We start from the raw sequence: 23,823 nt of genomic DNA on the forward strand, positions 1-23,823 counted from the left end.
GCCGTTAAGATGTGTTTTACCTCGATACGCATATGAATTAATATTAAATATATAATATAAATAGATTCAAAAGGTAACCGATCTCTGGAACTGATAACTTTCAGATACACGTATTCTCCTGTAAGAGGATGGTATCTACACCTACACCTTAACAACCATACTAGCTGCACTATCAAAAGTATCCAAACAATCCAGCAATCATCACCACAAGCAGAGGAGGGAACACCCAATGCTGCGTCTCCCCACCGCCGATGATAATCCTGCTCACAAACCCATCGGTGATTGGCATAGCCAGCGCTGCACTCAAAGCCTTAGCCATCAGCTTCTCGTCTCCCGTGTTCCAAATGATGGAAATCAACACGCCGACAGTGATGTTGCGAATGCCCCAGATCCTCATTAGGGCGAGACTGAACTTTTTTGCGAGAGGTTCAGTGGGGATGGGAAATTCTAGGTTTTGGAGATGGTTGTTTGGGCGGAGGGTTGCGTTGAGACCGAGGCCGACTAGCATGAGGCCTAGACCGAGACTGCCGTTGAAGATGATTGGGTGGGACATTTTGATCGTTGGGATCACGAGGTCTTGTTTAAATATTTATGTATTGAGTTTGAAGTGGTAGAATTGGAGTTTGAGAGTTTGGGATATTTTGTGTTGAGAAGTCAATGTTATCAGGAGGGCATTGACCAGTCCTTTTATATTAATTTGTTCTACTCTTGCTCCTACCAGTTTCCATTACTCTCTTATTTATAAGTCAGTCGCTGCTAATGCAAGCTCGCGGCAGTGCTCATCATGAATCCTTCAAGTCAGATCTTAGCCTCGATAAAAGTTGCTTCAGGTGGGGCGCGTTTGTCAGTTAACCAATGATATCTCGGCGCAGATGCTCCACATTCCTTGCTGATAAATTTCCGGATTTCGCGTTTCGGCTTCGGAGCCAGAGACTGACTGACTGGCTATTTCTACTTAACTCCATGCCTACACATGACAAGCTGCAATTTGCAGCCTTGTTGTGATTTTCTTGTACATTTACTTATCAAGGAGGAAGTCAAGGTTTCATGTGAATCCAATTAACTTTCGTTTAATATATAAGGATTGGTGATTTATGATGAAGAACAATAAGATTCTCACAATGCGTGCCTCCAACTACCTAAGGTACCTGACCCGAGATAGTTTTCAGTAGCGCTCATGTACGGTTCCTCAGTTGGTCTGTAACTTTCAACGGTGCCCAAAGCTTAACCTCCTTATACACGATCAACTACACAGTTGTATAGCCAGCACGAAGTTAAGTACCCAAGTCAGAATTAAAGCTTGACCAATAAAAATAATGTCCGTCATAGCACTGAAGAGTAGTTACTTATTCTCGATTTATCTACCAAATTCTATTCAAAACTTCATACCCCCCACTAGAATATCGTAAACTTCCACTATCATTAAGCTTTGCCAAATAACATTGACACTCTTTATAATTCAGTTCCGAAAGGTAAACACTTAGAAAGTTCTCTCCTTTATTCTCTTATCTATAAATTCTGTCCCTCTCCCATTCCGCCATTTTCTTTCCTCTTTTGTCCTCTACTCAAGCTCCCCGAAAAAGACCAACGCCACCTCACAAAGCACACCTACAAGAATCATCTCTTTCAGAACTTTATTCACAATAACTGCAATCACGATGAATCTCCGCAGCAAGGTAATCTCTTCGGTCACCGTGGGACTCATCGCTGGACTCTACTTCAGCCCTATCATTTTGAAGTCCTTTGGTCTAGGGCTTCACAGCAACAAATTCTCCGGCCTCGCGTGCGTAAATGACTGCATTTCACGTATTTGGTGGCAATTTGTTATGTTCGTGGTCGTGCCTTGACCTCCACGATGTAATCACTGGCCACAACAGCCTGTCAGCCTATACAAAATCATCGCACATGCCCTTGCTAGTCATTGCCATCATATACAAGATTGCTGCAGCCGCGTCGACCTCTTCTTGGCATCGTCTATTCGCACAATGGCTGGCCCTCTATTCTACGGCTCGGGGCTCTCTCCATCATTTATGCTCAAATATATCGAGAGACACATCCTCTTTCACGTGGTCTTAGCTGCGACTTATTACATCAACATCGTCGCCATAAGGTCGACAGAATTCCTTTGCTTTTCGGTACACGTCGCTGTCGACTCTTCAAACCCATCGTTGATAATTAGCCACAAACTTTAAACTCTACTTGCGACTCTCAATGGAAAAAGGTTCAGTTGTAGTTTGGGGCTCCCTCAAATCTATTCCTGCTGTTGGCTGCAAACATGAACCTTTGTGTGGTCGGTTCTAGCCAAAGTATCCCTGATTGCTACATCAGCGTGGCTGGCCAAACAGCCGTAGTCTAGGTGTCCATCATTTCAGCTTACCCTGCAATAATTGGTCAGGCGCTTTGGTCTGATGCTCAAATTATAGGCCGTGACTCGTGGCTGAGAGCTTAACTCCGCACAGAGAACTTAAAATCACTTTGCCTTGGGGCAGTAAAGTCCAAGAACCAGATATGTTTTCATTGTTATGTACTTAACAACTAACTAGACCCCAAGAAATGCTTGCCAAGAAGCGTGTGGATGGTAACGTTCGAGGGCAGCTTGGCCAGAGCCATCCCCTACCAGAACCGGCAGAAGCGAATCATTCCAAATCCCATATCAATCTCAAATTCATTCATCCATCGCGTAGTAATGATCGTAAAGGTTTCGTGTGTCAAATGATCGTAGATCTTCGTAAGTATCGATGTATCATAGTCAGTGACTCTCAAGTGCGGAGGCCCCCATGATCGATAGAGGGGTAAAACCCTTTACCAGCCGAAGTTCTTGACAGTCTTCTTGATGGTGATGGTGCCACCGCCAACGTTGAAGTTGCAGCCCTGATTGCCGTTCTATATCTAAGTTAGCAAGTTGCAGCCAAGTCTGGGATGTTAGTGTACTCACGTTGTTGTTGCAGCACATCTGGATACCGTTGCAGACGCCTCCAAGACCACCGTTGGTGAAAGAAACACACTCAACGTCGGCCTTGTTGCCAGCGGAGGTGCAGCAGTAGAGAGACTGTCCGTTACCGCACTGGTTCTGCTGGTTGTTGTTGTTGTTGTTCTTGGGGGCTGGAGGAGGGGGAGGGGGAGGGGGAAGGGGGGCCGTGAGGAGAGGCGAGAGCGCCAGTGGCGACGGCGAGGAGAGTAAGAACGGAGGCGGTGAACTTCATGTTGAAAGTTTGTAAGAAGTGATTGTCTCGAAAGAGAGTGTTGAAGAGTTGATTTGGGATCTGAGTTGATTGTTGAGTGAGTGAGTGATGAGGAAAAGATGAGTTTAGGGGGAGAATAATCGTCCTTATATAGATATTCTTGCCTCAGAGAGATACATGTCTTGTTCAACTCGAGACCTCACGATGCCCTCTCTTGACGCCCGAGTGACCTTGTGTCAGCTGAACTTGAAGCTATCGAACTCTTTTCCTCCCTCTTAGACCATAATGAGCGCCGAATTCATGCAAAAGCAAACGCTATGAGAGGTTGGCTAACTCCACAACTGAGCAAACATCGTGAAATCGTTGGAGGGACGGACAAGAGGCTGGATCCAGACCCAGGTCTGGATTGAGCCTCATGCGATAGTCCGTGTGAGCTGAGTCCAATGCCTCATGTTAAGTCGGCACCGAGGTTCCGAATGATCCGGCGAGGAAAGGGTTGGACATAAGCAAGCATGGCTTCTCAGCCGCAATGACAGCCAGTGAGTATAGCACATGCAATGCATGAAGATAGGTAGCCAACAAAGACGAGGATGCATCGGCGAATTAGGCTTCAATGACAGAGTAGTTCATTCATTGGCTATTGATGGAATCGGAGGCCGAGACCCGGATCAGCAGGGGAAGATGGACCAACAGATTCGAGGGCTTGACGCATGTAACAGCACAGATGTTGCAGTACGCCTTAGATTCTCGGGCCTCACAACATAAGCAGTAGTCTCTCTACCAAGAAAACACAAAGACTTGATCTACTAGTCTTAGACTCGGGAACAATCAGGATGCAGTGACTTGTAATCACGTGTAAGACACCAGACGTTTAAAACGGTCTCAACTAGGAGAATTGAGAGATCCTAGAAACAAAGTTCAATAGATCTCGTCACAGAGTCCGAAGTCTCAAAACTAAAAGGCTTATTCAGTGGCTCATATTATGGCTGGCTGAATATTGGTTATTACCGTATACCCCGGATCGCTCTGCATATGCGCATTGACCCAACGCCGACATCCGCAAGCCCCCAACACGAGAAAACAAACCTTAGCACAGACGGCCCTTATGTCATTTATTGTCATTATAACCGTCCACAGTAGTAACGGGTGCGAATTTGGAATTTCAGCTTACGGGACATGTACTTTAAGACATCTGCACAAATACCAGTCTCTGTCTCCCTCAAACTTTCTCCGGTATCACTACTCCACTCGTTCACATTACTCGAGCACACACACTCACTCTCACCCTTCTGTCTTGAGCTATCATGCAATTCCAACTCTCCGCCATCTTCTACGGCCTCGCCGTTTTGCAGGGCGCTATTGCCTCGCCTGTTGCCGAGCCGGCTGTTGAGGTTGAGGCTCGAGACATTGAGCCTAGAGGACCTACTATGGGAGACATTCCATGGCCTAGACTCCCAGCTCTTCGTCGTAAGTTCACCGAAACATGGTGCAGTGGTGAATCTAACTTGATCTGCATGAAGGAGCCAAGAAGGGTAGTGACAAGAACTGTCCTGCTCCAACTAACAACCAGGGCAACGCTTGTTCTTCTGGAACTCAGTACTGCTGCACCACTGCCGCTGATGGAAGTAAGTCTTCATCTTTTCTCCTACTGTGCGAGTAACCTGACAACTTCAAGCTCAAACCTGCTCCAACTCGGAGGTCTGCAACGCGAAGATCATCTGCTGCAACAACAACAGCGGCGTAAGTACCTTATCCCCAGTCCCCACGCGTCGCTCACAGTAATCAGTTCCAAATGTGCATTGGCGAAATTGACTTCAATGCGCCCGTGACCATCAACATCAACATCTACAAGGGCGGAAAGGGAGGCAAGGGCGGCGGCTACAAGGCCATCAAGGAGTAAGAGGCTGTCTTATACATACTACCCAGAGTCTTGTATCTACGCTTATTAGCTGTACCTACTTTCGTTTCTCACACTCCTTTGATGATGGATTGGGATGATGACCTTGGCCGATGGGACAGAAGAGGGTCGTACATAGTAATTAGTAAACCTTAGCTGTCCAAAAGAGGCGATTTAAAACCTGCAGATACTCTTGTTTGCTCCATACTCTTGTCAGATCTGTGAAAAACTCGGGGTACTGTGGATCGCGAGCTGTGTAGCGTAGGCCCAACACGGTAATGTTTGGTGAGAAATTCCACCAGCGCCAAAGACGAGAATGGCACTCAAACGGTCGAGAGCCTCTCGTCGCACTAGCACAGGCCATTATGGTAATAAGCATGGCTTGCGCTAAAATCGAGACTAGCTGTAACACTTCTCTGGTGATACCACGTTGAGCCGCCTTGCCACGTAGGATAAAGCCACTTTGTAAAAAGCATCGGCCTCTCGGCATTGCGCTTTGAGACACGTTTGTTGTTTGTGCCTGAACCTGGTACCTGGGCTGGAGATCCTTGATCGTTGTCAGCCTTGACAGGGGGGTGAGATCTTAGTGTCCAGTTAATCGATTGACGACACTTGGCGAGTCTGGGGATTATCAATGCGTAGATGGATCCGCGCACTAGTCTCAGATCGATCTTCAAGTCAAGACTGGAGTCAAGATGTATTATGACGTTTATCTCAAATCACGCGATTATTAGTTCCGAGAGAAGCAGAACGCCATAAAGAATAACCTATTCCCAAAAACCCAGTTCATCTGAGAAAGCGGCCCAAATGGGTCGTCGCTGTGGATCTAAAAATACCTCAACTGTAGGTTCAACAACGACGTTGACGGTAGTGGAAAGGAACACCCGCTCTTAGTACGCCCAACGGCGACCATTTCGGGTATGATCAGGGCCCTTATAGAGCGCCACAGAAGAAAAAATGACCATTGATTCCTCGCCACAGATTTTGGTGGCGGGTGGTTGGTGCGACAAGGTTTCTGCTACTGCAAGCCATGCCAATAGCTCCTCGATAGACCGGTCAATAGCTTTGTAGCTGACAGTTCCCAGAACCAATGATTTGGAGGACATAGACAGGGTGTCAGAGTTTAAGATGGAGACAGGACCGCTGAATTGGATTTGATATCGTCATGGTCTGATCATCAGTTACTGCATCTGTTGTAGGATAGCAATGCGAAGTTATGCGGGTGAAGAAAATATTTCCGAGGCAGTTGAAACCTCGCGTAGACTTGGGTGTTTGCGTTTTGTTATTGTAGCACCAGCCTCGTATACTGAACCGGGCTGACGGGTTTGTGCCGTATTACCGTATGATCGACCCAGTAACCCGTTTAATGCACCGTGATCAGGCATGCAGTGAGACGTGGCTATGATCCGATGGCAGTAAATACCATTGACGACCCTGAACGCACTACATTGTCAATTTGTCATGCATGTCCATTGTTTGCTCGTAACGCCTCATCGGGACCGTTTCGGCACAAACACTAGCGACAATCACAACTCGGATGTCCTGGATCAATTAGGAAACATCCAAATGATACTAGCAGTTAGTTTAGGCGAGGGGGGGAGAATAAACTATCACTAGACTCTCAACTAGACCTTACAGGTTCAACTAAGGGTCCAAAACTTCGTGATGATACCCCTGTAGCTTGCTTCCACCGACACCCGGTGCTGCATTACCCCGCAACATGGCTTCAGCATCTCGCTGCAGCAAGACCATACTGTGACTAATTTATTGGTATCTTGGTATCACTGCATTGCATGAGGTACAAGATTAGACGAAGAAGAGGCTGGTCGACCAACTCCAGAAAGCTATTGTCTAAAGCTGAAATGTTCACCGAGAGCCTTCGGATCCACAGCAGTTGGTAATCCCTGCAATTCAAGTCCTAGAGCCTCATTTCATAACTCAACCACCGCTCGCGAACGGAGGTCTTGATGAGGCCATACCCATTTCACTCTTATTGAGGCCTAGATGAGAGAGTAGTGCCCTGCCTGAGGTCTTGAAAGAGAAAGGACTAAAGTTTCCCGACCGGGAGTCGACGCGACGGCCCAACACTTGCCCTTCGGGCTCATATGGATATCTATTATGGCCTACACGTGTTGGTTGGTTTCCCCTCTTCAGCCTTCAGGTGAGGCTGGTCTAAAATCTCACTGTGATCAGGTTGTTGAGGCAAGGGTGCTGGGATCCGAGTCTACTGGGCGCGAAGGTACCTAATATGACAGGACTGGAGCGAAGATCTCTTTAGTTTCATACAGAGATTGTTATTCAAGAAACGGGGTTATTTGATACATGCGAGTGTCGTTAGTCAGTAAAGGCCTCGGAAACTTTGGGTTACATCGCAGGGTGTCGCAGTTGAACCGTATTGCAAGTACTGCAGTCCGGCTTAACATCAAGGACATGCAGAACAAGACCGGTAAGGACAGAATGGCAATGTCTAGCAACAGTGAATAGAGGATGCGAACTCAGCTATAGCGCAGTTGGGAATTAGGCCCTCTGGCGTGATGTGTACCTACTTGTAAACCCGGATCAACATTCAAATTATGTCTTATTTCCGTCTCCCGCCTACCCTACATTGAGCAACCGGCCCCGAATTGCAGAGCTGAATTTTATGTCTTTTGGATACTTAGAAAACATGATTCTAATTTTTCTCTATATTGGATTATCTCAATCTCGAAACTGCCGCTTTTTAACAACCGTCTTTGTATTTGACCAGATAATAAGTGAAACTCCTACTTAGTTGGCACCAATGGAATTATCTCCGGAAGTCATCATTCAGCAAGAAACCGCATTCTGATTTGTTTTTCATCTCAGCTGACTTTAAAAGACAGAAGCCCGAAAGGGCGAGTGCGGTGCCCATATCCTCGATTAATCCAGCTTAACAACCGTGTACTGTGTCCAGACATTGCCTTTGATAGCCCTGCTATAGGGACAAACATTCTTAGTCTTCTCAACAATACCCTCTATCTGCTCCTTCTCTAACCCCCTGACCATAATCTTCATATCCACACGAAGCCCCAAATCAAGATTCTGCATATCTCCGATAAGATGCACCGTCGTCTCAACAATACTGTCCTCGGGCGCAGTGGGCATGGTGATGCCGTCCTTGGCGGCTACGGCGTTCATAGCAGACTGGAAGCAAGCGCCGTAGCCAGCGGCGAACATCTCCTCAGGATTGGTCTTGCCTGCGTCGCCGGGGCCGCCGAGGGCCTTGGACATGGTGAGGTCGACGTTGAGAGACTCTGCTTCGACGTGGCCCTTGCGGGCGCCGACGACTTTGGCATGGGCGGAGTAGAGGACCGGCCCGTCTTTTTTCTGCAGGGCGCTTTGGAAGCGGCGGGGAATGATTGGGGTTCTGAGGATGGTTGATGGGCTGGGGCGCAGGGCTGCGCGGCGGAGGGATTGGGAGATGCGAAGAGACATGGTGATTGATTTGAATGGCGTGAGTTGTGTGAACTATGGAGGGATGATTATGTGGTGTTGACTTTGGTTTTATGAGCGTAAAAGTCATGAGTCAACCACGTCACTATTAGCCTTAGAGTCGAGTTTCTGTAGCAACGCCCTACGTCATTGATCTGGCCCCAGCAATGTAAGACAATAAGGGATTATTGATTTATTAAATAAAAACTATAACTATTACTCCTTATATGTAAGTATGATTGGAAAGGCAAAAAGGAGCATATAGAGAGACAAGGTATACTCTGTCGAACGAAGTCAGAGTATGTCAAAAGGCTGCTTCAGTATTTGGAAATAAAACTAAAGCAGCACGTGACCTGATACGGCTCTTTGACTGACCTGATAACATTGCCCAGCTTTAACTATTAGCCGGATTGTCCCATGTAGGTACTTGGAATTGATAGAACTCGTGGTTAGCTATGCTGATTTGTAGATAGATGCTTCTCTTCTTGTATACTTGGGTGTCCAAACATGATGACAGAGAGACAGCTACCTTACCATAAACAGTAAAGCCTCAAACTGATCGTCGAACCTTGGCTCATTCAGGTAAGGTGAGGGTCACCAACCCTTTGATTGGACAGAGCGTTCATTCGGTTCACAAATCCCCGGACAACGCTCCAGGGTAGTTTCATCGGATGTTAGAAAGTCCCGAATACTTCAGCCGGATGATACGAAACTGACTAAATAGCGAAATTATAATAGAAGGCCCCTTACCGGAAGATATATAAATACTGAGAAGATAATTTATGGAAATTTTTCTCAGTAACATCTCACTAAAACTTCCCCCCAAGATTTAATTACTAAGTCGAACCAAAATCCCATTACACCATTTACTTTGAAAATGTCATCCACTGGCCAAAACAGAGTCTTGATTGTAGGAGGAGGACTTGGAGGCCTGGCCCTCGCTCAAGGACTCAAACGTGCAAGGCCACCTGTACCATTCCACATCTTTGAACGCGATTCATCCGCAGACTTCCGTCCCCAAGGTTATCGCATTCGCATAAACCCCGACGGCGCAAATGCACTCCGGGAACTGCTCCCAGACCATCTCTGGAAGGCCTACGAAGATACCTGCGCCCTCTTCAACCCAGCCATGAGCGGCCTAGATGCTCTTACCGGCCAGGCAACAGTACCATCTGGTGAGCGACGTGGTCCGCCTCCGATGCTGGAGGGGAAGTATTATAACGCCGATCGCGTTGTTCTTCGAAATGTGCTTTTAGAGGGGTTGGAAGATGATATCAGCTTTGGAAAGAATTTCGAAAGCTATCGTGTCACCAGTGGTGGTGTCGAGGTGACGTTTACAGATGGCACTAAGGAAACAGGAGCTATCTTGGTCGGCGCCGACGGGACCAGATCTCATATTCGTCGGCAGCTGATGCCGAATTACACTGTCTTGGACACTGAGTGCGGAGCTATCTATGGAAAAACATTCACCAATCCCGAAACCCGAGCTTCTATGGCCAAAGAATTCTTCGGAGGAATATGTCTTGCTGGAGATAGCAGCAAGCCTGGGCTCAAGCTCTTCACTGATACAATGGAGTTTCCACAAGCACTAAGCGCCGACGAAAGGACCAAGTACAGAGCGCCAGACGACTACGTGTACTGGGTCCTATGCATCAACAGAACCCTACTGGGAATCGCAGCAGAAGATCTCCACGGCCTCGATGCTACGCAGTCTGTTGAGACGACAGTTGAGATGACCAAGAACTGGCATCCAACCGTCCGATCACTGCTGCAGAGCCAGGACCCATCTGCATCGTCCACGCTTGCATTCTTCGCATCCTCTCCAGAGACATTCAAGGGGGAGTGGGATGGGCTGCTCAGAAGCCCTGATGTTGCGGCAGTGACTTTGCTAGGCGATGCAGCACATCCCATGACACCTGTTGGAGGCGTTGGAGCCAACTCTGCGTTCCAGGGAGCAGCAGACTTGTGCAGTAGCATTAACCGTGCCTCTCTTGGTGCTGAAGCGCTTAAAGACTATGCTAAGTTGATGATGGAGCGTGGTGAGAAGACGGTGGGACTTAGTGGTGGTGGCGCAGAGCATATGTTCCAGATGAAGCCTTTCTCTGAGCTGAAGGTGGCATCTCTATAACTATATCAGATTCACTATCAACTCTCCCTGTACTTCCATTAATAAGGTACCGAGCTGATAGCTATTAAACACTCAAAGCCCTTGTCTATAGATTGGTTTATTTTAGTCTGATACTATCTTCAAAGGCCTCCCAACAAAGACACTTCTTATCAGTTCTGTGCTACAAGTTCCTAGAATACTCAAACATGGCGTCAACTGCTGCTTCAGTCCCCGTGGATTTTAAAATGATTGAGGGTGAGCCAAGTGGCACCCGTCGTGCTGTCTTACGAACCACGGCTGCGACGCCAAACAAGCTTCCACCAAAGAAAGGCTCGCGACAAAAGCGAATGAGCATGCTAAGCCCGCATGCCGAGTTGATGACTAAATCGATCGTGCCCACTTACAGAGTCGGAATTAAAAGACAATCGAGAACAATCAGAGACTTAGTGAGCTTAATTTGGCTGTTGGTGGTCGGCAAACCCCGCCACCAAAAAGAACAATGTCTAGTGCTGTGACATTAAGAGGAACAATATCTAGCGTCCGACGTAAAGCAAACAATTTCTGAATTCACATGAAAATGTGATAATTAAATAACAGAAATTTAACCCAGCATCAGCTTAAAGCTTATTGAGTTATTCACTTCAGTAATTCTATGCAATGGCAAGCAATTTCAATATGAGTACCAAATCGACTGGCGAGCGCCTCCAATTTCCAAGCCTTGTAGCTGCTGGAGTCGTGGCATTCACTTCCATCGTCTTGGTCGCTTTCAGATTCTGGAGCTTCAGCACAACACCAAAGGTAAAGATTCTGCTTCAGGATGAGATCAAGAGTGCGAGACAGCGGGCGCTGGAGTACTGCTTCAATCCTAGAGCTGTGATGGCAAAGGGTTATGCAAAGGTATTGGAACACCCTTTGTGGAGAAGGCGAAACACTGACGGAATAGTTCAAAAATGAGGTCTTTGGTCTGGATACCCAGGATGGTGAGGCGAGCGACGGACAACTCTTATATCTTAGCTGACTGTGCATAGGTGTGAAGCTTGTGATCCCGCCTAGCTTTCTCGATGAACTAAAAAGTCATCCGGCGCTCAGCTTCAAAGTCTCTATTGACAATGTTCGCCCCCACTTGCCATCATTCTTCTGATGTTTACTGACTCTTCAAGGATATGCAAATCGAGTATACGCATTTCGGCGGTCCAGCGGAATATGTGATTCATGCTATTAAAGCCAAGCTGACCGGGTCACTCTGTGAGTAACTCCCCTGCTGGCACTTGTCGCAGGCTTAGACTAATGACACCAGCGGCCTTCACACCACTGCTGCATCGCATGGTTCAAAAGAACATGCCAAACATCCTTGGAAAGTACAAAGGCTCGTCTCATCACATCCTCGTCCGAAACTCCGCTGACTAGCTCCAAGACTGGACCCCTGTCAAAGTCCACGACAGAGTCCTCCGCCTCATCGCCACCAACAACGCCCGCGTCTTCCAAGGCACAGCCGCCAGCATCGACGAAGAATGGCTCGCCGCCTCAACCGGCTACGTCCTAGCATGCTTCGACTGCATCCGCGCCCTCAAACAATGGCACCCCTGGCTCCGACCGCTCGTCTACCGAATCATCCCCGAACGCGCCGCCATCAAAGATCAATGGCTCAAGGGTCGTAAACGAGTAATGGCTTCTATGCGCGAGAGGCACGAAAAGGGAGGCAATCTTGAAGATCCGCCTACGATGCTGGATCATTTGAGTAATGGGAGGAATGAGCATATTGCGGATGATGTTGAGCTGCAGTTGTTGCATCAGATGACGTTGATTGCTGTCGGGACTGTAACGACGTTTTCGTCGACGACGCAGGCTATTTATGATCTTGTGGCGCATCCAGAGTATATCCCTATTCTTCGGGAGGAAGTTGAGTCTGTGCCTAGGGATCAGAATGGTAATTTCACTAAAGACTCCACGGTGGCGATGGATAAGCTTGACAGCTTTCTCAAAGAGAGTCAGCGCTTCAATTCACCTGATCTCAGTAAGTCCAACCAAAATAATGACAAGCTTCAAGAAGTGCTAACAGGTTATAGCAACTTTCCAACGCGCAGCTATCGCCGACATGAAACTCCCAGACGGCACATTCGTCCCCAAAGGCACCAAACTCGAGATCAACACTTGCTCAATCCATAAAGACCACGAGTTATATGAGAATCCAGAGGAGTTTGATGGTCTGCGCTTTCATAAATGGCGCAAAGCTCCTGGCAAGGAAAAGAAGTACATGTACTCCAGCAGCGGGACGGATGATTTGTCTTGGGGATATGGGCGACATGCGTGCCCGGGGAGATATCTCAGCGCCATCAATATCAAGCTCATCATGGCGGAGCTGTTGATGAACTACGATATTAAGCTACCTGATGGAGTGAGTCGGCCTAAGAATATTGAGTTTGAAGTATTGGTGAGTCTGAATGCCAAGGTGATGTTTGGGGGTGATACTGACGTTGATAGTGCTCTCCTGAACCGGACTTTGAGATCCTTCTTAAGGACAGGATCATTGGATAGTATGGAAAAGGACGGGGGCCAGAGGAGGTCAATAACCTAGATCTGTAGTGGCCTTGGTATTTAAGGTTATTGTACGTTAGTGTGTCTCAGATGATAATGCTGTTGAATCGTAGGGGCTGCCACGCTGAATCATACTGACACCTGATGACGACGCCAAGACCTCAGCAAACAGTACTGTGCGGGTAGTTATTCGGCATCTCTTGTCTGGTGCGGGTCGACTTAGCATAAGAGAGTTTTGAAATGAAAATGAAGGGGCAGAAAATAGGGCTTGCTGCAATTATTTTCGCCCTTAGGCACTATTAAAAGCCAATATTGATACCATCCAGTGGTATAAAAATGCTATCCGCTCTAGATGGCTAGTCTCTTTGCTTCTCAGCCTTTCTATCATGCTGCTTGTTAACATGCTCAACAGCCAGATCCTTCCCAACGGCAAGTAAATCCCTCCTGATGATAGCTCGAATATGAAAAGCCGCGCAGATGAACCACACAATAACTAACACAACCGTCAACGCTGATCCAAAAATCTTGATTCCTCTCGATGACAGGGTATTTCCAACGTTGATACTTGCAAGAGCGAGACCGACGTTGGGGAAGACAAGTGCCCACCAGGACAAACTGAACTCCATTCTTCGAGCGACGCGGAGGACTGATATCGCGGATAGGGCTGAGAACCAGATCGCCATGAGCCAAATGAAGAGTCCTGCGGCTACTGACATGCCGGACCAGAGTTCGCCGGCTGGGATGCTGTGGGTGCTGAGGAAGTCATCTGGAAGGGCAGACTTGGCCTGTGTACCGAGTGCAATCAAACCGCCGCACGTAAAGGCTGCCAGAGTTAGTATGCGAATTAGGATAAGCGATTGGGGCGACATTACCTGTTGGTCCAACGGCGATAAACATGCCCGGCCTGTTGGACGCATCCGGCAACTTGTGCTGAATCAGTCTTGAGAGATAAACAGCGTAAATGAACAGCGCAAGCATCCATCCAAGTCCCTGGCCCATCAAACCAGCAACTATAATCTGCACCGCACTCCACTGCGGTTGACTCCCCGCTATCTTAGCCGCCAACATGCCCGTCACCAAAAACGGATACGCAGGCAGTATCCAACCGGGCAACGCCTCCGAAATATCCAGCCTCTCCGTCTCAAAGATAATATGATACTGCGTCACCGCCACCACCATTTCACAAGCATAATAAATCCAAAAAACCACCCTCATAGCAGTCGTAAACCACGGTCCCGTTTCTGGCCCACCGTACGACTGCGCGCCCGTAAGTATCAACGCGATAGAAACCCAGAAAGCACCAAAGAAGAACGATTCAGACGGATGATGCAGACTCGTTGAGAAGGCGCGCGGTTTCATGGTGAAGCGCGCGATGATGAGAGCTGTGAAGGTCAGGAAGAGGATGATGTTGAGGATGAAGAATATTTTGCCGATGGTTTTGAGGCCGGTGAATGTGTATGGCTGTTCGTTGAGGAGGTTGGCGAGACCGCCTGTTGACATTGTGCAGGGGAACCAACTCCATGTTATTCTGACGACGCGGTCTTTTAGACGGAGAGGACGAGGTGCGTTTTTGGGGAATGCTCTGTCGCGTGCTGATGAGCCTGATTCGATGTCTACGGGGCGGCCATTCATGTCGCGTGTGTAGCCGTCCCCTGCATTGTACTGGGGGTCACTTGGTTGTGACATTGTGATCGCGATGATTTTCGTATAGTCGCGCGATCAGATCTGATGTACTAGGGGCATTGAATTTATTTATTTTATACCCAAACATTATCTTCCTTGATTTGTGATTCTTGGCTTCGTGACGAAAGCCAAGATGTCGTCACTCGATCAGAGTTTTGGACTAAAATCCACTAGAACTCCACTGAAAAATTAAGTTGTAGGGCGAGCCAAGGCTGAGAACCGGCAATCGGCACGATGAGATATAGAAGGCGACGAGTCATGCATTTGTTGTTCTGACTTCTATAAAGTATTTAGGGTGAATTGCGTTACTACGAGATGACTGCAGTCTATAAGGTTATGCTTTAGGCTTCGAACACAGATAATGAATGACATGACGGTAGTGAAATACGTTACAAAAGCATCATGCCGCTGCATTAATCAAGTTAGAGATTTTTAACTCGATGCGCTTAATGGTATATACTAGTACATATTTCAGGATGCATTCCACCAGCAACAACAACGTAAGGATAAGCTACTTTCTAGTCTTGTACCTAAAGAAACACAATTGCCTTTTCCACAAGAACTAGAGATTCCGTCTCCTTATATGATGCTTCTGTTAAAGCCTTGCTGTAGTGTTCGCTAAGACCCAACTCCCCCCCGACTTTAATCTCATTGCTTGCCTCTGGGATAGTGAAAAGAGCGGGTAATAGGCAGATCTTAACCGCCTTACCCAAAAGTGTCATGTCTCCCGCTTGAGATTGACCGACCTCCATTTTGCTCGCGTCGAATACTGTACCAGGCCTGAAGAAGTGATACTTAAGCCGTTTTACAGACAACAAAAGGTTAATCTTGAATTTCAACGCATGCTGCAAAGTTATGTCCACGTCCCCAATAGCCTCCTCTTCTGGATCGCTGGGAGATAAACGTTGGGTTATATCACGACTTTCGAGGGGCAGAAAATAGCTTAGAGTTTCCAGCATTAAGCTAGAAAGCCACTCGGACTTTTCAGAAAAAATCCTGTCTTTAAGGTCCTTGTCAGAAAAGAGAGACTTTATAGACATAAAATCAAGTCGATGGAGTGCGTTCCATCCCCCTAGTCTTGTTAGCTTGGTGTCTTGGGAATACGCAGGATTGGGTGTGAAGGGGATAGTATGCTTACTTTCAGTTTCGATGTGCCTTCTATACTGATCTAAGAGTGGAGAATCAGCAGCCAGGAAGGCTGGAAACGCATCTTCAAGGACTAGTTCGAAGATGCCTGCTGCTACTAGAGCTGCCAGAATGAATCTCTTCGGGATTTGTGCTGCCTCAGAGCGATCGAGAAGAGGGCCGAGATCGCACCCGCTAATGCGTTTAGCCCAGTTATTTGCTAGGGAAGAGAAATCTGGCCGTCCTTCCGGGAGGGCATCGTCCAAACTCAGATGACAAATCGTCGAACAAGTATTGCGGATGTTTGAGTTGAGACTCTCATACTCTGCCCGGAGAGAGGTGTTCAGGAACCCAAGCCTATCTGCTTCCAGATCATCGTGGTTCCTCTCAAGAAGTCGTTTTCGGTCAAGCTTTTCTTTCAAACTAGATATTTCCTTTCGAAGCTGAGTTACCTCCCCATATTCAAGGCGCATGCAATCTTCCAAGTCGTAGTTTCTTCTTTTGAGCTCAGATATTCGGTTTTCTAAAGTGATAGAATAGCCTTTCTGTTTAAGGAGATCTGCCTCCGACTGCCTTAATCTGACCTCCGTGGGTGAGCGCGACTCTTCTTGCGAGATAACAGTCATAGTTTCTTCTTGGGAGTCGGGAATGGTAGGGGCGATCTGGCGTTCAATGGCTTTGAGTACCGGTGTGGCAATTGTGCTTAGTTCGGATTGGTCTTCGCTTTTAACCCTCTCTGTGTTATCATCCCTGGCGAGCTCATCATCACTAAGATCGTTGTTGAAGGCCAGTCTTCTTGACGCTAAAGAGGACCTTGTCTTGTTCTATACGTGTGTTAGATCAAAGCCCATTCTTTATCAGGTCACGTCTCTAACCTTTTGTCTTGGACGTTCGGGTACCACGCTTGGGTTGCCAGCTTGTGGAATAGACAATTCATTGGGTCCTCTGGAGCTGCTGATTGAATATATAGAACGATGTGCAGAGAGCGTACCCGACCGGGTAGCAAGACCCAAAGATCTGCTTCGTGTGCAACGCGCTCCTTGGAGAGGGTTTATGCTGCTGAACATTTTCTGGAAAGTCTCCTGCTCCTCGCCAACAAGAGGCTCTAGGCCTGTTGTACCTAGCTCGAATAGATCGTTGAACTTTTTGCATGTTCCCCAGTCTTGCCATTCCTGGTATAGCTTTCGTCAGATGCGCTCTTTTGAAAAGTGCTTTCCCGTCACCTTTTCAAGGTAACCAGGAGCTGTCACCTCGAACTTGATACAGTATTGCACGCACCAGCTCAAGTATGCTAGAAGTTGAAGTCGTTCGGTGTTGCTCCATGAGATACGCTCCGTCGGTTTGGACCTGGCACGCCGCTTGGATTTTCGATTGTTCTTTCTTGCCATGATGCAGTTGTTTGGGGAGAAAACGGAGGCCGTCGTAGCCGCTGGAACTGATGTTGGTTTGACCCCTGTCGCCTTGTATGCAGGCTGCGCACAGGTGATACGTAAATTGTCCAATAGTATTGACTCAACTGTGACATGATACATGTTCATCGAACCAACAGCACGTTATTATTGGCCATCGCGAAATCTACGCGCTCCCTTGACAGTTAGGTTTCTGCCTTGCTGCCTAGAGAAATGGTCCGCTGTCGAATCGTGGGGCTCAGCTGTAGAGATAAGGAGATTAAATAGGATGGTTTCTGGCCTACGATGCGCGAATTATCCATTTTTCTATCTGCGCTTATAATATGTCGTTCTCAAGGTCATCGACGGTGACTCTGGGTCGAGAAAATGCACCCAATCACCAACATCAACTTGAAGAGGACCATGTAAGACCTGAACCAATCAACCTTGAACTATTAGATGAGGACCGTGGAGATCCCTTTCCAAAGCGACTCATCATTGCGGTAGACTTTGGTACCACTTACTCAGCAGTTTCATATGTCGACGTGCCCCAAGGATGTCCCTCCGATTCTGTCGACTCGAGGTCTATTCGTTCGATCGGAAACTACCCCGAGAACTATAACTACCACTACAATGATCCAATGGGTATGGAAGTTCCCACTGAGGTGATATATCCCTTGGATCGCCACTTTCGCGACCACTTCAATCTCGATAATCCCGATGAACATTTGGAAAACGGCGATAGCATTGATTTGACTGTTCCCGACGAAGACGGCGACATCTCCATGCTGTCGGACGTGTCGGAAGAATTTCGATAGGGTTACCGAGTACATGAAGTCTGGAATCGCCCATCTACACATTCCAACACAACCAACCAGCCTTTGTCTCGATTCAAACTCCTCCTTGACAACAGTGAGATGACTGAAACAGTAAGGCGAGATGTCAGTAAGACTATCAACACACTCAAGAAAAAGAATATAATCCAAGGTCCCCTTCAAGTCATCGCTGATTTCCTTACCTACCTTTTGGAGCACACTCGCTCCCAGTTGCGTCGTCAAGGCTTTGACGACAGTTACGAGAAGGAGATGATACTTTGTGTGCCTGCTATCTGGACGCAGAAAGCATGTCGGGACATGCAGGCCTGCCTGGCAGTAGCGATGAAAAGAGCCAACTTCACAAGGGCCGATTACAGAACAAGAGCATTGATAACCTCTTCATCGTGTCGGAGCCAGAAGCAGCAGCTGTACATATGCTTTCCACTTCGGCTGAAATAAAGGTACAAATGTCTCCCTTTCTCTCATCGTAATACGGTGTTAATATAATTCTCCAGTCTGGGGATTGTTTTGTTCTGCTAGATGCAGGTATGGCTTCACCCCAATTGCGCGTTTCCATCTAACAAAATGAACAAGGTGGCGGGACCGTCGATGCGAACACATACCGAGTCAGCAGGGAAGAGCCATTGAGACTAGAGACCGAGATAGTGGCTCCTGGAGGTATGTTTTGTGATAGAAATGCGTTGCATCTATAGCTGATTATTGCTTGCAAGGTGGTCTGCATGGATCGAGTTATCTCAATGAGGGCTTCCGGGAGTATCTCAACGATCTCCTTGCTGGGGAAACGTACCTCAATGATGGCATCGAGACCATTCATGGAATCGTTGAGAGGATAACATTCGAAGAATTTGAAAAGAGGATCAAGCGGGGCTATGACTATAACCAGCAAACAGCAAGGAAGGAGATATACATTAAAGGGCTTCGTGACAATCCTGCCAAGGGATTCCGAAATGAATGCATCTACGTTCCAAGGTAAGTTCAACTCAGAAGCCCAACGGAGAAATCTCTTAACCTTGTGGCCATAGACTCAAGATTCGAGAGATTTTCTTTAGACATCTAGATGCTATAGCTGAAATCGTGAAGAGCCAACTCGATGAAGCAAGGGGGAAGGGATACACTGTGGGGGTAAGTTAAATTCGGTCAAACAGCCGGATCACTCTGACATAGGATGCTGCAGAAAGTTGTTCTCATTGGAGGATTTGGAACGTCAATCTCACTTAGCCAAAGGCTCCAGGAATTCTTGCTGGAATACGGTCGGGAATATAATTGTCGCGTCACGTTGATGGAGCCCCAGCAAGGGTTTGTCTCCTAACTTCAAGCATGTTGACACCGCTGACTAAGCTTCGATATAGAACTTCTATCATCAATGCGGTAGCATCAGGAGCTGTCCTGAGAGCTCTCAACAAGGCGAATGGGCCGGAGAGGGTAGCTCGTTCAAGTTATGGCATATTGCGAACTGAGCCTTTTGGACAGTACCCTGAGCACGCAGGTCTAAAGCCGTCTTATGACCGTCATGATGGGATGCCGTATATCAAACAAACGATCGACTGGGTTTTGAAGCTCGTAAGTCTTTTTCAACAGACTTTTCTCCGCTAGAGGACTGAATGAAATACAGGGAGAAAGCGTTCCATCTGTATGGCAGTGTGAGCCGTTCGCTTGCAGTCATACATTCGATGTCTGGCCTGTCCGTCCCTTTATCTGCCGAGAGATGCTCTACGTGTCAGACCATGTCACAAAATCGCACTATAGGAAAACCCATCCCAATAACGAAGGTGAGCTCGAGGATCCTGATGGAAGACATGCCTAACCTTTTCTTGAAAGGTGCCGAGTATGTTGGTGAAATCGAGGTCGACTTCTCTTCTCTTCGAGATCGGTTAGTCCCAATCGAGCCTATTGTCAATAAGAATCAACAAAAGGTTGGGAAAAGACATTATAGAATCGACTTTACGATGGCCATCAAGGTTGTGGATCGTGACTTGGAATGTAAGTTCTGACAGATAGGAATCCTGTCTTTTGAAGGCACATCCTAATGTTCGCGTCAAAGCTCTGATCCGCGAGGAGAAGTATGCTAAAGAACTCCAATCGGTCTATCCAAATCTCACCCCCATCATCGGCGACCTTTCCTCGCTTTCTCTCCTCACGTCCACGGCAGCGGAAGCCGACTTCGTCATCCATGCTGGAGGTGACGATGTCCCTGCTGTTTGTGCGATGATAGATGGATTATCATCCCGTGTCACCAATGGATCGCCCATGCCACGGCTCATCAGCCTAACCGGCCCGCGAAGTCTTATTGACTTCTCAAGTCCCATCACTGGAAATCTGAATGAAAGCAGCTCTCCTTGGAGCGATATCTCAGACGGGCATGCAATACTGAACGTGCCGAAGGATCGCATTCACGCTGGTGCTGACCAAGCCATCATCGCTCATAGTGCTGATAAAGGAGTGGGCACAATGCTCATCTCGCCTGGCCAGTTGTGGGGACGGGGCAAGGGCCATCTGAAGAAGGAGAGCAATTCAGCGTTCTATTATGCCGCTGTTAAGAGCCGTGGACGGGCTTTCGTAATCGGTGAGGGTACCGCAACATGGTCGTGGGTCTCCATTAGTGATTTAGGAGATGCAGTCGTGTTCCTTATGGATCAGGCACTGAGCAAGAGACAAGGACAAGTAGGAATAAATCAAGACGGCTACTACTTTGTTAGTACCGGAGACCTAAGTATGGTGGAAAGGGCCAAAGCTGTCAGTGAGCGCTTGGGTCTTGGAGAAGTAGAAAGCGTGTCAGTTGATACCGCAAGAGAGATCCATCCATTCGGTCCCATCATGTGGGGTTGTGGTGAAAGAATAAGATCTGACAAGCTGGTCGAGCTTGGTTGGAGGCCGAAACAGACCGAATGGAAGGCTTTGATGGAAGAGGAAGGCGGAGGGAGGGCATAATTGCAGGGATAAGACAGGGTTCCTAGTAACTACTAAAGCAGAAAGTAGAGAGTATATATTATATTTTCTTTTTTGCCTGGGCTGGAAACCGTAATGGGCCGAAGGTCGACTTTGACTCTGTATATCACCAGTACCGAAGCTTTATAGAGTTTTAAGCAATTACATCAGCCCTAAGGTTAAAAGATCAGGTGCAATAAAGAGTTAATGTCATGTCGGAGTCTCTTACAGTCGGTGTATGTGTGTTTGTCTATGTCCATGCTTTTCAGATACTGTACAGCGTTAAACCTTTGATACCTATTCTGTAGAACAGTTCCACGATACTCAAAATCCTCAGATAGAGATCCCAAGAGAGAGCTTGAGAAATGCATGCCATATACAATCAAACCGTTCTAGGAACCCAGATTTGACTAATCTTCCGGACCTTGCCACCGTTGGTGCTGGTAAGGCCCGAGTAGGTAGCACCTTGAGCAGTAGCAATGGTCTTGCCAAAGCTAGTATCAGCGCCGGCGAGCGTGATCTCAATGTTGATGTACATCTGCTCGGTCATAATAGGACTGCAGTTGTTGTTACTCAGTACCACTTCCAGTTTAATAGCCATGCATGTAAGGACCAGACTTGTATTCGAAGGTGCTCAGTTGCTTATCAGTGTCGGCATCGGTGACATCCTAGCGCCAGGTATCATTCTCTAAGAGAAGGGTGTATGCAATCTTGACTTTGATAGAATGGGCGCATTTCCAACTGCGTTTTCGCGTAATAAATCTTTATCAGCATGGGCTCTACTTGAGCTTGCCGCCGACCTCGGATGTCATGCAAAGTTATGCTGAAAAAACAGATGCTTGAAGAGGTGGATAAGTATAATGAAACGATACTTGCTTAGGTCGTATACGGAGAGCGAGAAGATGATGCATTGAAACTGATTGAGCGAGGAGCCCACGTAAATTTAGAGTATAAGCGGAACGGGAGGAACTTGTTGCATTATGCGATGGAGTGTAATCTGCATGGGCTCCAAAGGGTACTGAGACAGACAGCTGAGAATTGGGAGGACATTCAAAACAAAATGGACATACGGGGAGACATGCCAAAAGGAATACGCGGAAGACGAAGATATTAAATCCTCTCGATAGGGAATCTCATTATCATTACGGCGAAGTACAGTCCTATATATCCCTAAAATCACATAAAGGCGTCGCTCGGTGTATATCCATTTCTATTATAACCTCATAAATCAATTCGTCTTTTATCCTCATCGTCCTTGGAAGGCTTTTATGCCCGTAGTCGTCAGTCATTTATGTTGCACCTCCATTTAAGACGTGGCTTACCTCCGCAGCATCCGAAAAATCAGGAATACCCATGAGCACTATCCGATCTCAATAATGCTATCCCCGTCGCCATCATGAGTGCAAAAACCACACAAACAGCGACGATGATTATCACGGCATATTTCGTCCAGTCGTCCCCATCGAGATGCCGCATGTCTTTGGTCCATTCTGGCATGTCAATCGTACCACCCTGAACCAACCACGCAATGGCGAAAATGGCAATCACGATGACGGTGAAGATGAGTTGTCTAGCGTTACGAACAGCCTCTAAGAAGGGCTGAATTCTAGATTTTGTCTTTGCCATGGCTGTTATTCTAGGCCCGTTTGCAAGTGGGAAAAAAGACGTTGGGGCTAGATGAAAGGTGGAAAAGTGGCATCATCGACGGGCTGGATTAGACTGCGGCGTCTCCCCGCATATTATAGAGAGTCAATGAGATCACAAGACATTCAGCTGATGGACTGCCATTCGCGCGTTGGGTTGTTTATGGCGAATCATGTTGGGTTTCGGATGCTTCGGAGCGTTGTTCAGCCACCAGGAAACGTATGTTTGACCCCACCTCGATCAGAATCAAGGCAGTCATTCAATCTTGCTGACATTGATTTGGGTGCCTGAACAAGGAAAAAACGTTAGCCTTGTCAGATGTCTTATTCCCCGAGAGTCCGTTAGTGCGTGGCACACGATCTACAAGTCAATCAGATCGGCATATCTTCGCGTATCAGTCTCTGGGTCCAAGACTCTCGTTTTACATTCACTAAAGGAGATGAGAGGTAAACAATTTCGCTGCTATACATCTACACAAGTTCAATTTTACTGTTGGCGTTATAACTCTGCGCTGAATCCCTGTGAGCATCGTCGGCATTTCACCCTGCAAGGCAAGGGATGATTTAAAGCCGGGGCCGCCAGTGGCAGATCAAAGCACTGGTCATGACGTCAGGAGAGATTTCATGAACTAATCTATGGAGTGGTTGACTCACCATCACCAAGCAGGTTCAACAACATTTCGCCATAACCTTCATCTACATCACTTAGAGAATTAACCAGTAGAGTAGTCCGAAAAGTCCTAAGTTGAGGTTTTACATCGCCACTTGGTTTAAAACGACCGTTGCTCAGGATTATCCCAGTAACCTGCGACTGACGAACAAATATTCATAGAGTTTGACTTGTCACGAATATGCACATTGCCACCAGAGGCTTATTACTGATTTACTATCAAACATTCTGATGCCATCTTCCTATTAATGCGAGCGATTGCACTGGCCGATAGGTCTTTCTCTGAATCCTCAAGGGCTGACTTTCATTCTTCCTTGACTTGGCCAATCGGAGACATTTCATCGTTATCAAGTAGTTTGATTCAATTTAGCTTTATTCTTAT

The 23,823-nt window shown here is 47.3% G+C and overlaps 10 protein-coding genes across 10 annotated transcripts; 4 read left to right on the forward strand and 6 right to left on the reverse strand.

The window, feature by feature from the left end:
• Nucleotides 1-172: 172 nt before the first annotated feature.
• FSUBG_1968 (uncharacterized protein) lies at nt 173-553 on the reverse strand (the record flags this gene model as incomplete). Its single annotated transcript, XM_036679690.1, has 1 exon — nt 173-553. One exon carries the CDS (start codon nt 551-553, stop codon nt 173-175), a length of 381 nt encoding a protein of 126 aa, XP_036542611.1.
• Nucleotides 554-2,802: 2,249 nt separating this feature from the next.
• FSUBG_1969 (hydrophobin 1) lies at nt 2,803-3,203 on the reverse strand (the record flags this gene model as incomplete). Its single annotated transcript, XM_036679691.1, has 3 exons — nt 2,803-2,883; nt 2,936-3,016; nt 3,066-3,203. The coding sequence occupies 3 exons, from the start codon at nt 3,201-3,203 to the stop codon at nt 2,803-2,805; spliced, it is 300 nt and encodes a 99-aa protein (XP_036542612.1).
• A 1,283-nt stretch (nt 3,204-4,486) lies between these two features.
• FSUBG_1970 (hydrophobin) lies at nt 4,487-5,082 on the forward strand (the record flags this gene model as incomplete). The annotated part of the gene is made up of 4 exons (XM_036679693.1): nt 4,487-4,649; nt 4,703-4,807; nt 4,858-4,922; nt 4,969-5,082. The coding sequence occupies 4 exons, from the start codon at nt 4,487-4,489 to the stop codon at nt 5,080-5,082; spliced, it is 447 nt and encodes a 148-aa protein (XP_036542613.1).
• Nucleotides 5,083-7,977: 2,895 nt separating this feature from the next.
• FSUBG_1971 (organic hydroperoxide resistance) lies at nt 7,978-8,532 on the reverse strand (the record flags this gene model as incomplete). Its single annotated transcript, XM_036679694.1, has 1 exon — nt 7,978-8,532. One exon carries the CDS (start codon nt 8,530-8,532, stop codon nt 7,978-7,980), a length of 555 nt encoding a protein of 184 aa, XP_036542614.1.
• An 874-nt stretch (nt 8,533-9,406) lies between these two features.
• FSUBG_1972 (cercosporin toxin biosynthesis) lies at nt 9,407-10,657 on the forward strand (the record flags this gene model as incomplete). The annotated part of the gene is made up of 1 exon (XM_036679695.1): nt 9,407-10,657. One exon carries the CDS (start codon nt 9,407-9,409, stop codon nt 10,655-10,657), a length of 1,251 nt encoding a protein of 416 aa, XP_036542615.1.
• Nucleotides 10,658-11,311: 654 nt separating this feature from the next.
• Nucleotides 11,312-13,171, forward strand: FSUBG_1973 (ent-kaurene oxidase; the record flags this gene model as incomplete). The annotated part of the gene is made up of 7 exons (XM_036679696.1): nt 11,312-11,533; nt 11,580-11,616; nt 11,665-11,747; nt 11,797-11,881; nt 12,051-12,650; nt 12,703-13,067; nt 13,118-13,171. The coding sequence occupies 7 exons, from the start codon at nt 11,312-11,314 to the stop codon at nt 13,169-13,171; spliced, it is 1,446 nt and encodes a 481-aa protein (XP_036542616.1).
• A 356-nt stretch (nt 13,172-13,527) lies between these two features.
• FSUBG_1974 (Malic acid transport) lies at nt 13,528-14,857 on the reverse strand (the record flags this gene model as incomplete). The annotated part of the gene is made up of 2 exons (XM_036679697.1): nt 13,528-13,994; nt 14,044-14,857. The coding sequence occupies 2 exons, from the start codon at nt 14,855-14,857 to the stop codon at nt 13,528-13,530; spliced, it is 1,281 nt and encodes a 426-aa protein (XP_036542617.1).
• Nucleotides 14,858-15,384: 527 nt separating this feature from the next.
• Nucleotides 15,385-17,367, reverse strand: FSUBG_1975 (uncharacterized protein; the record flags this gene model as incomplete). The annotated part of the gene is made up of 3 exons (XM_036679698.1): nt 15,385-16,803; nt 16,855-17,151; nt 17,203-17,367. 3 exons carry the CDS (start codon nt 17,365-17,367, stop codon nt 15,385-15,387), a joined length of 1,881 nt encoding a protein of 626 aa, XP_036542618.1.
• A 344-nt stretch (nt 17,368-17,711) lies between these two features.
• FSUBG_1976 (Hsp70 chaperone protein) lies at nt 17,712-21,131 on the forward strand (the record flags this gene model as incomplete). Its single annotated transcript, XM_036679699.1, has 12 exons — nt 17,712-18,164; nt 18,246-18,438; nt 18,486-18,643; nt 18,698-18,728; nt 18,777-18,860; nt 18,914-19,172; nt 19,226-19,325; nt 19,378-19,499; nt 19,553-19,763; nt 19,816-19,972; nt 20,022-20,183; nt 20,245-21,131. 12 exons carry the CDS (start codon nt 17,712-17,714, stop codon nt 21,129-21,131), a joined length of 2,817 nt encoding a protein of 938 aa, XP_036542619.1.
• A 379-nt stretch (nt 21,132-21,510) lies between these two features.
• Nucleotides 21,511-22,754, reverse strand: FSUBG_1977 (uncharacterized protein; the record flags this gene model as incomplete). The annotated part of the gene is made up of 2 exons (XM_036679700.1): nt 21,511-21,666; nt 22,548-22,754. 2 exons carry the CDS (start codon nt 22,752-22,754, stop codon nt 21,511-21,513), a joined length of 363 nt encoding a protein of 120 aa, XP_036542620.1.
• Between the last annotated feature and the right edge of the window lie 1,069 nt (nt 22,755-23,823).

This window comes from Fusarium subglutinans (genome assembly GCF_013396075.1).
Source record: "Fusarium subglutinans strain NRRL 66333 chromosome Unknown NRRL66333_c0000016, whole genome shotgun sequence".
In the NCBI taxonomy this organism is placed as follows: Eukaryota; Fungi; Ascomycota; class Sordariomycetes; order Hypocreales; family Nectriaceae; genus Fusarium; species Fusarium subglutinans.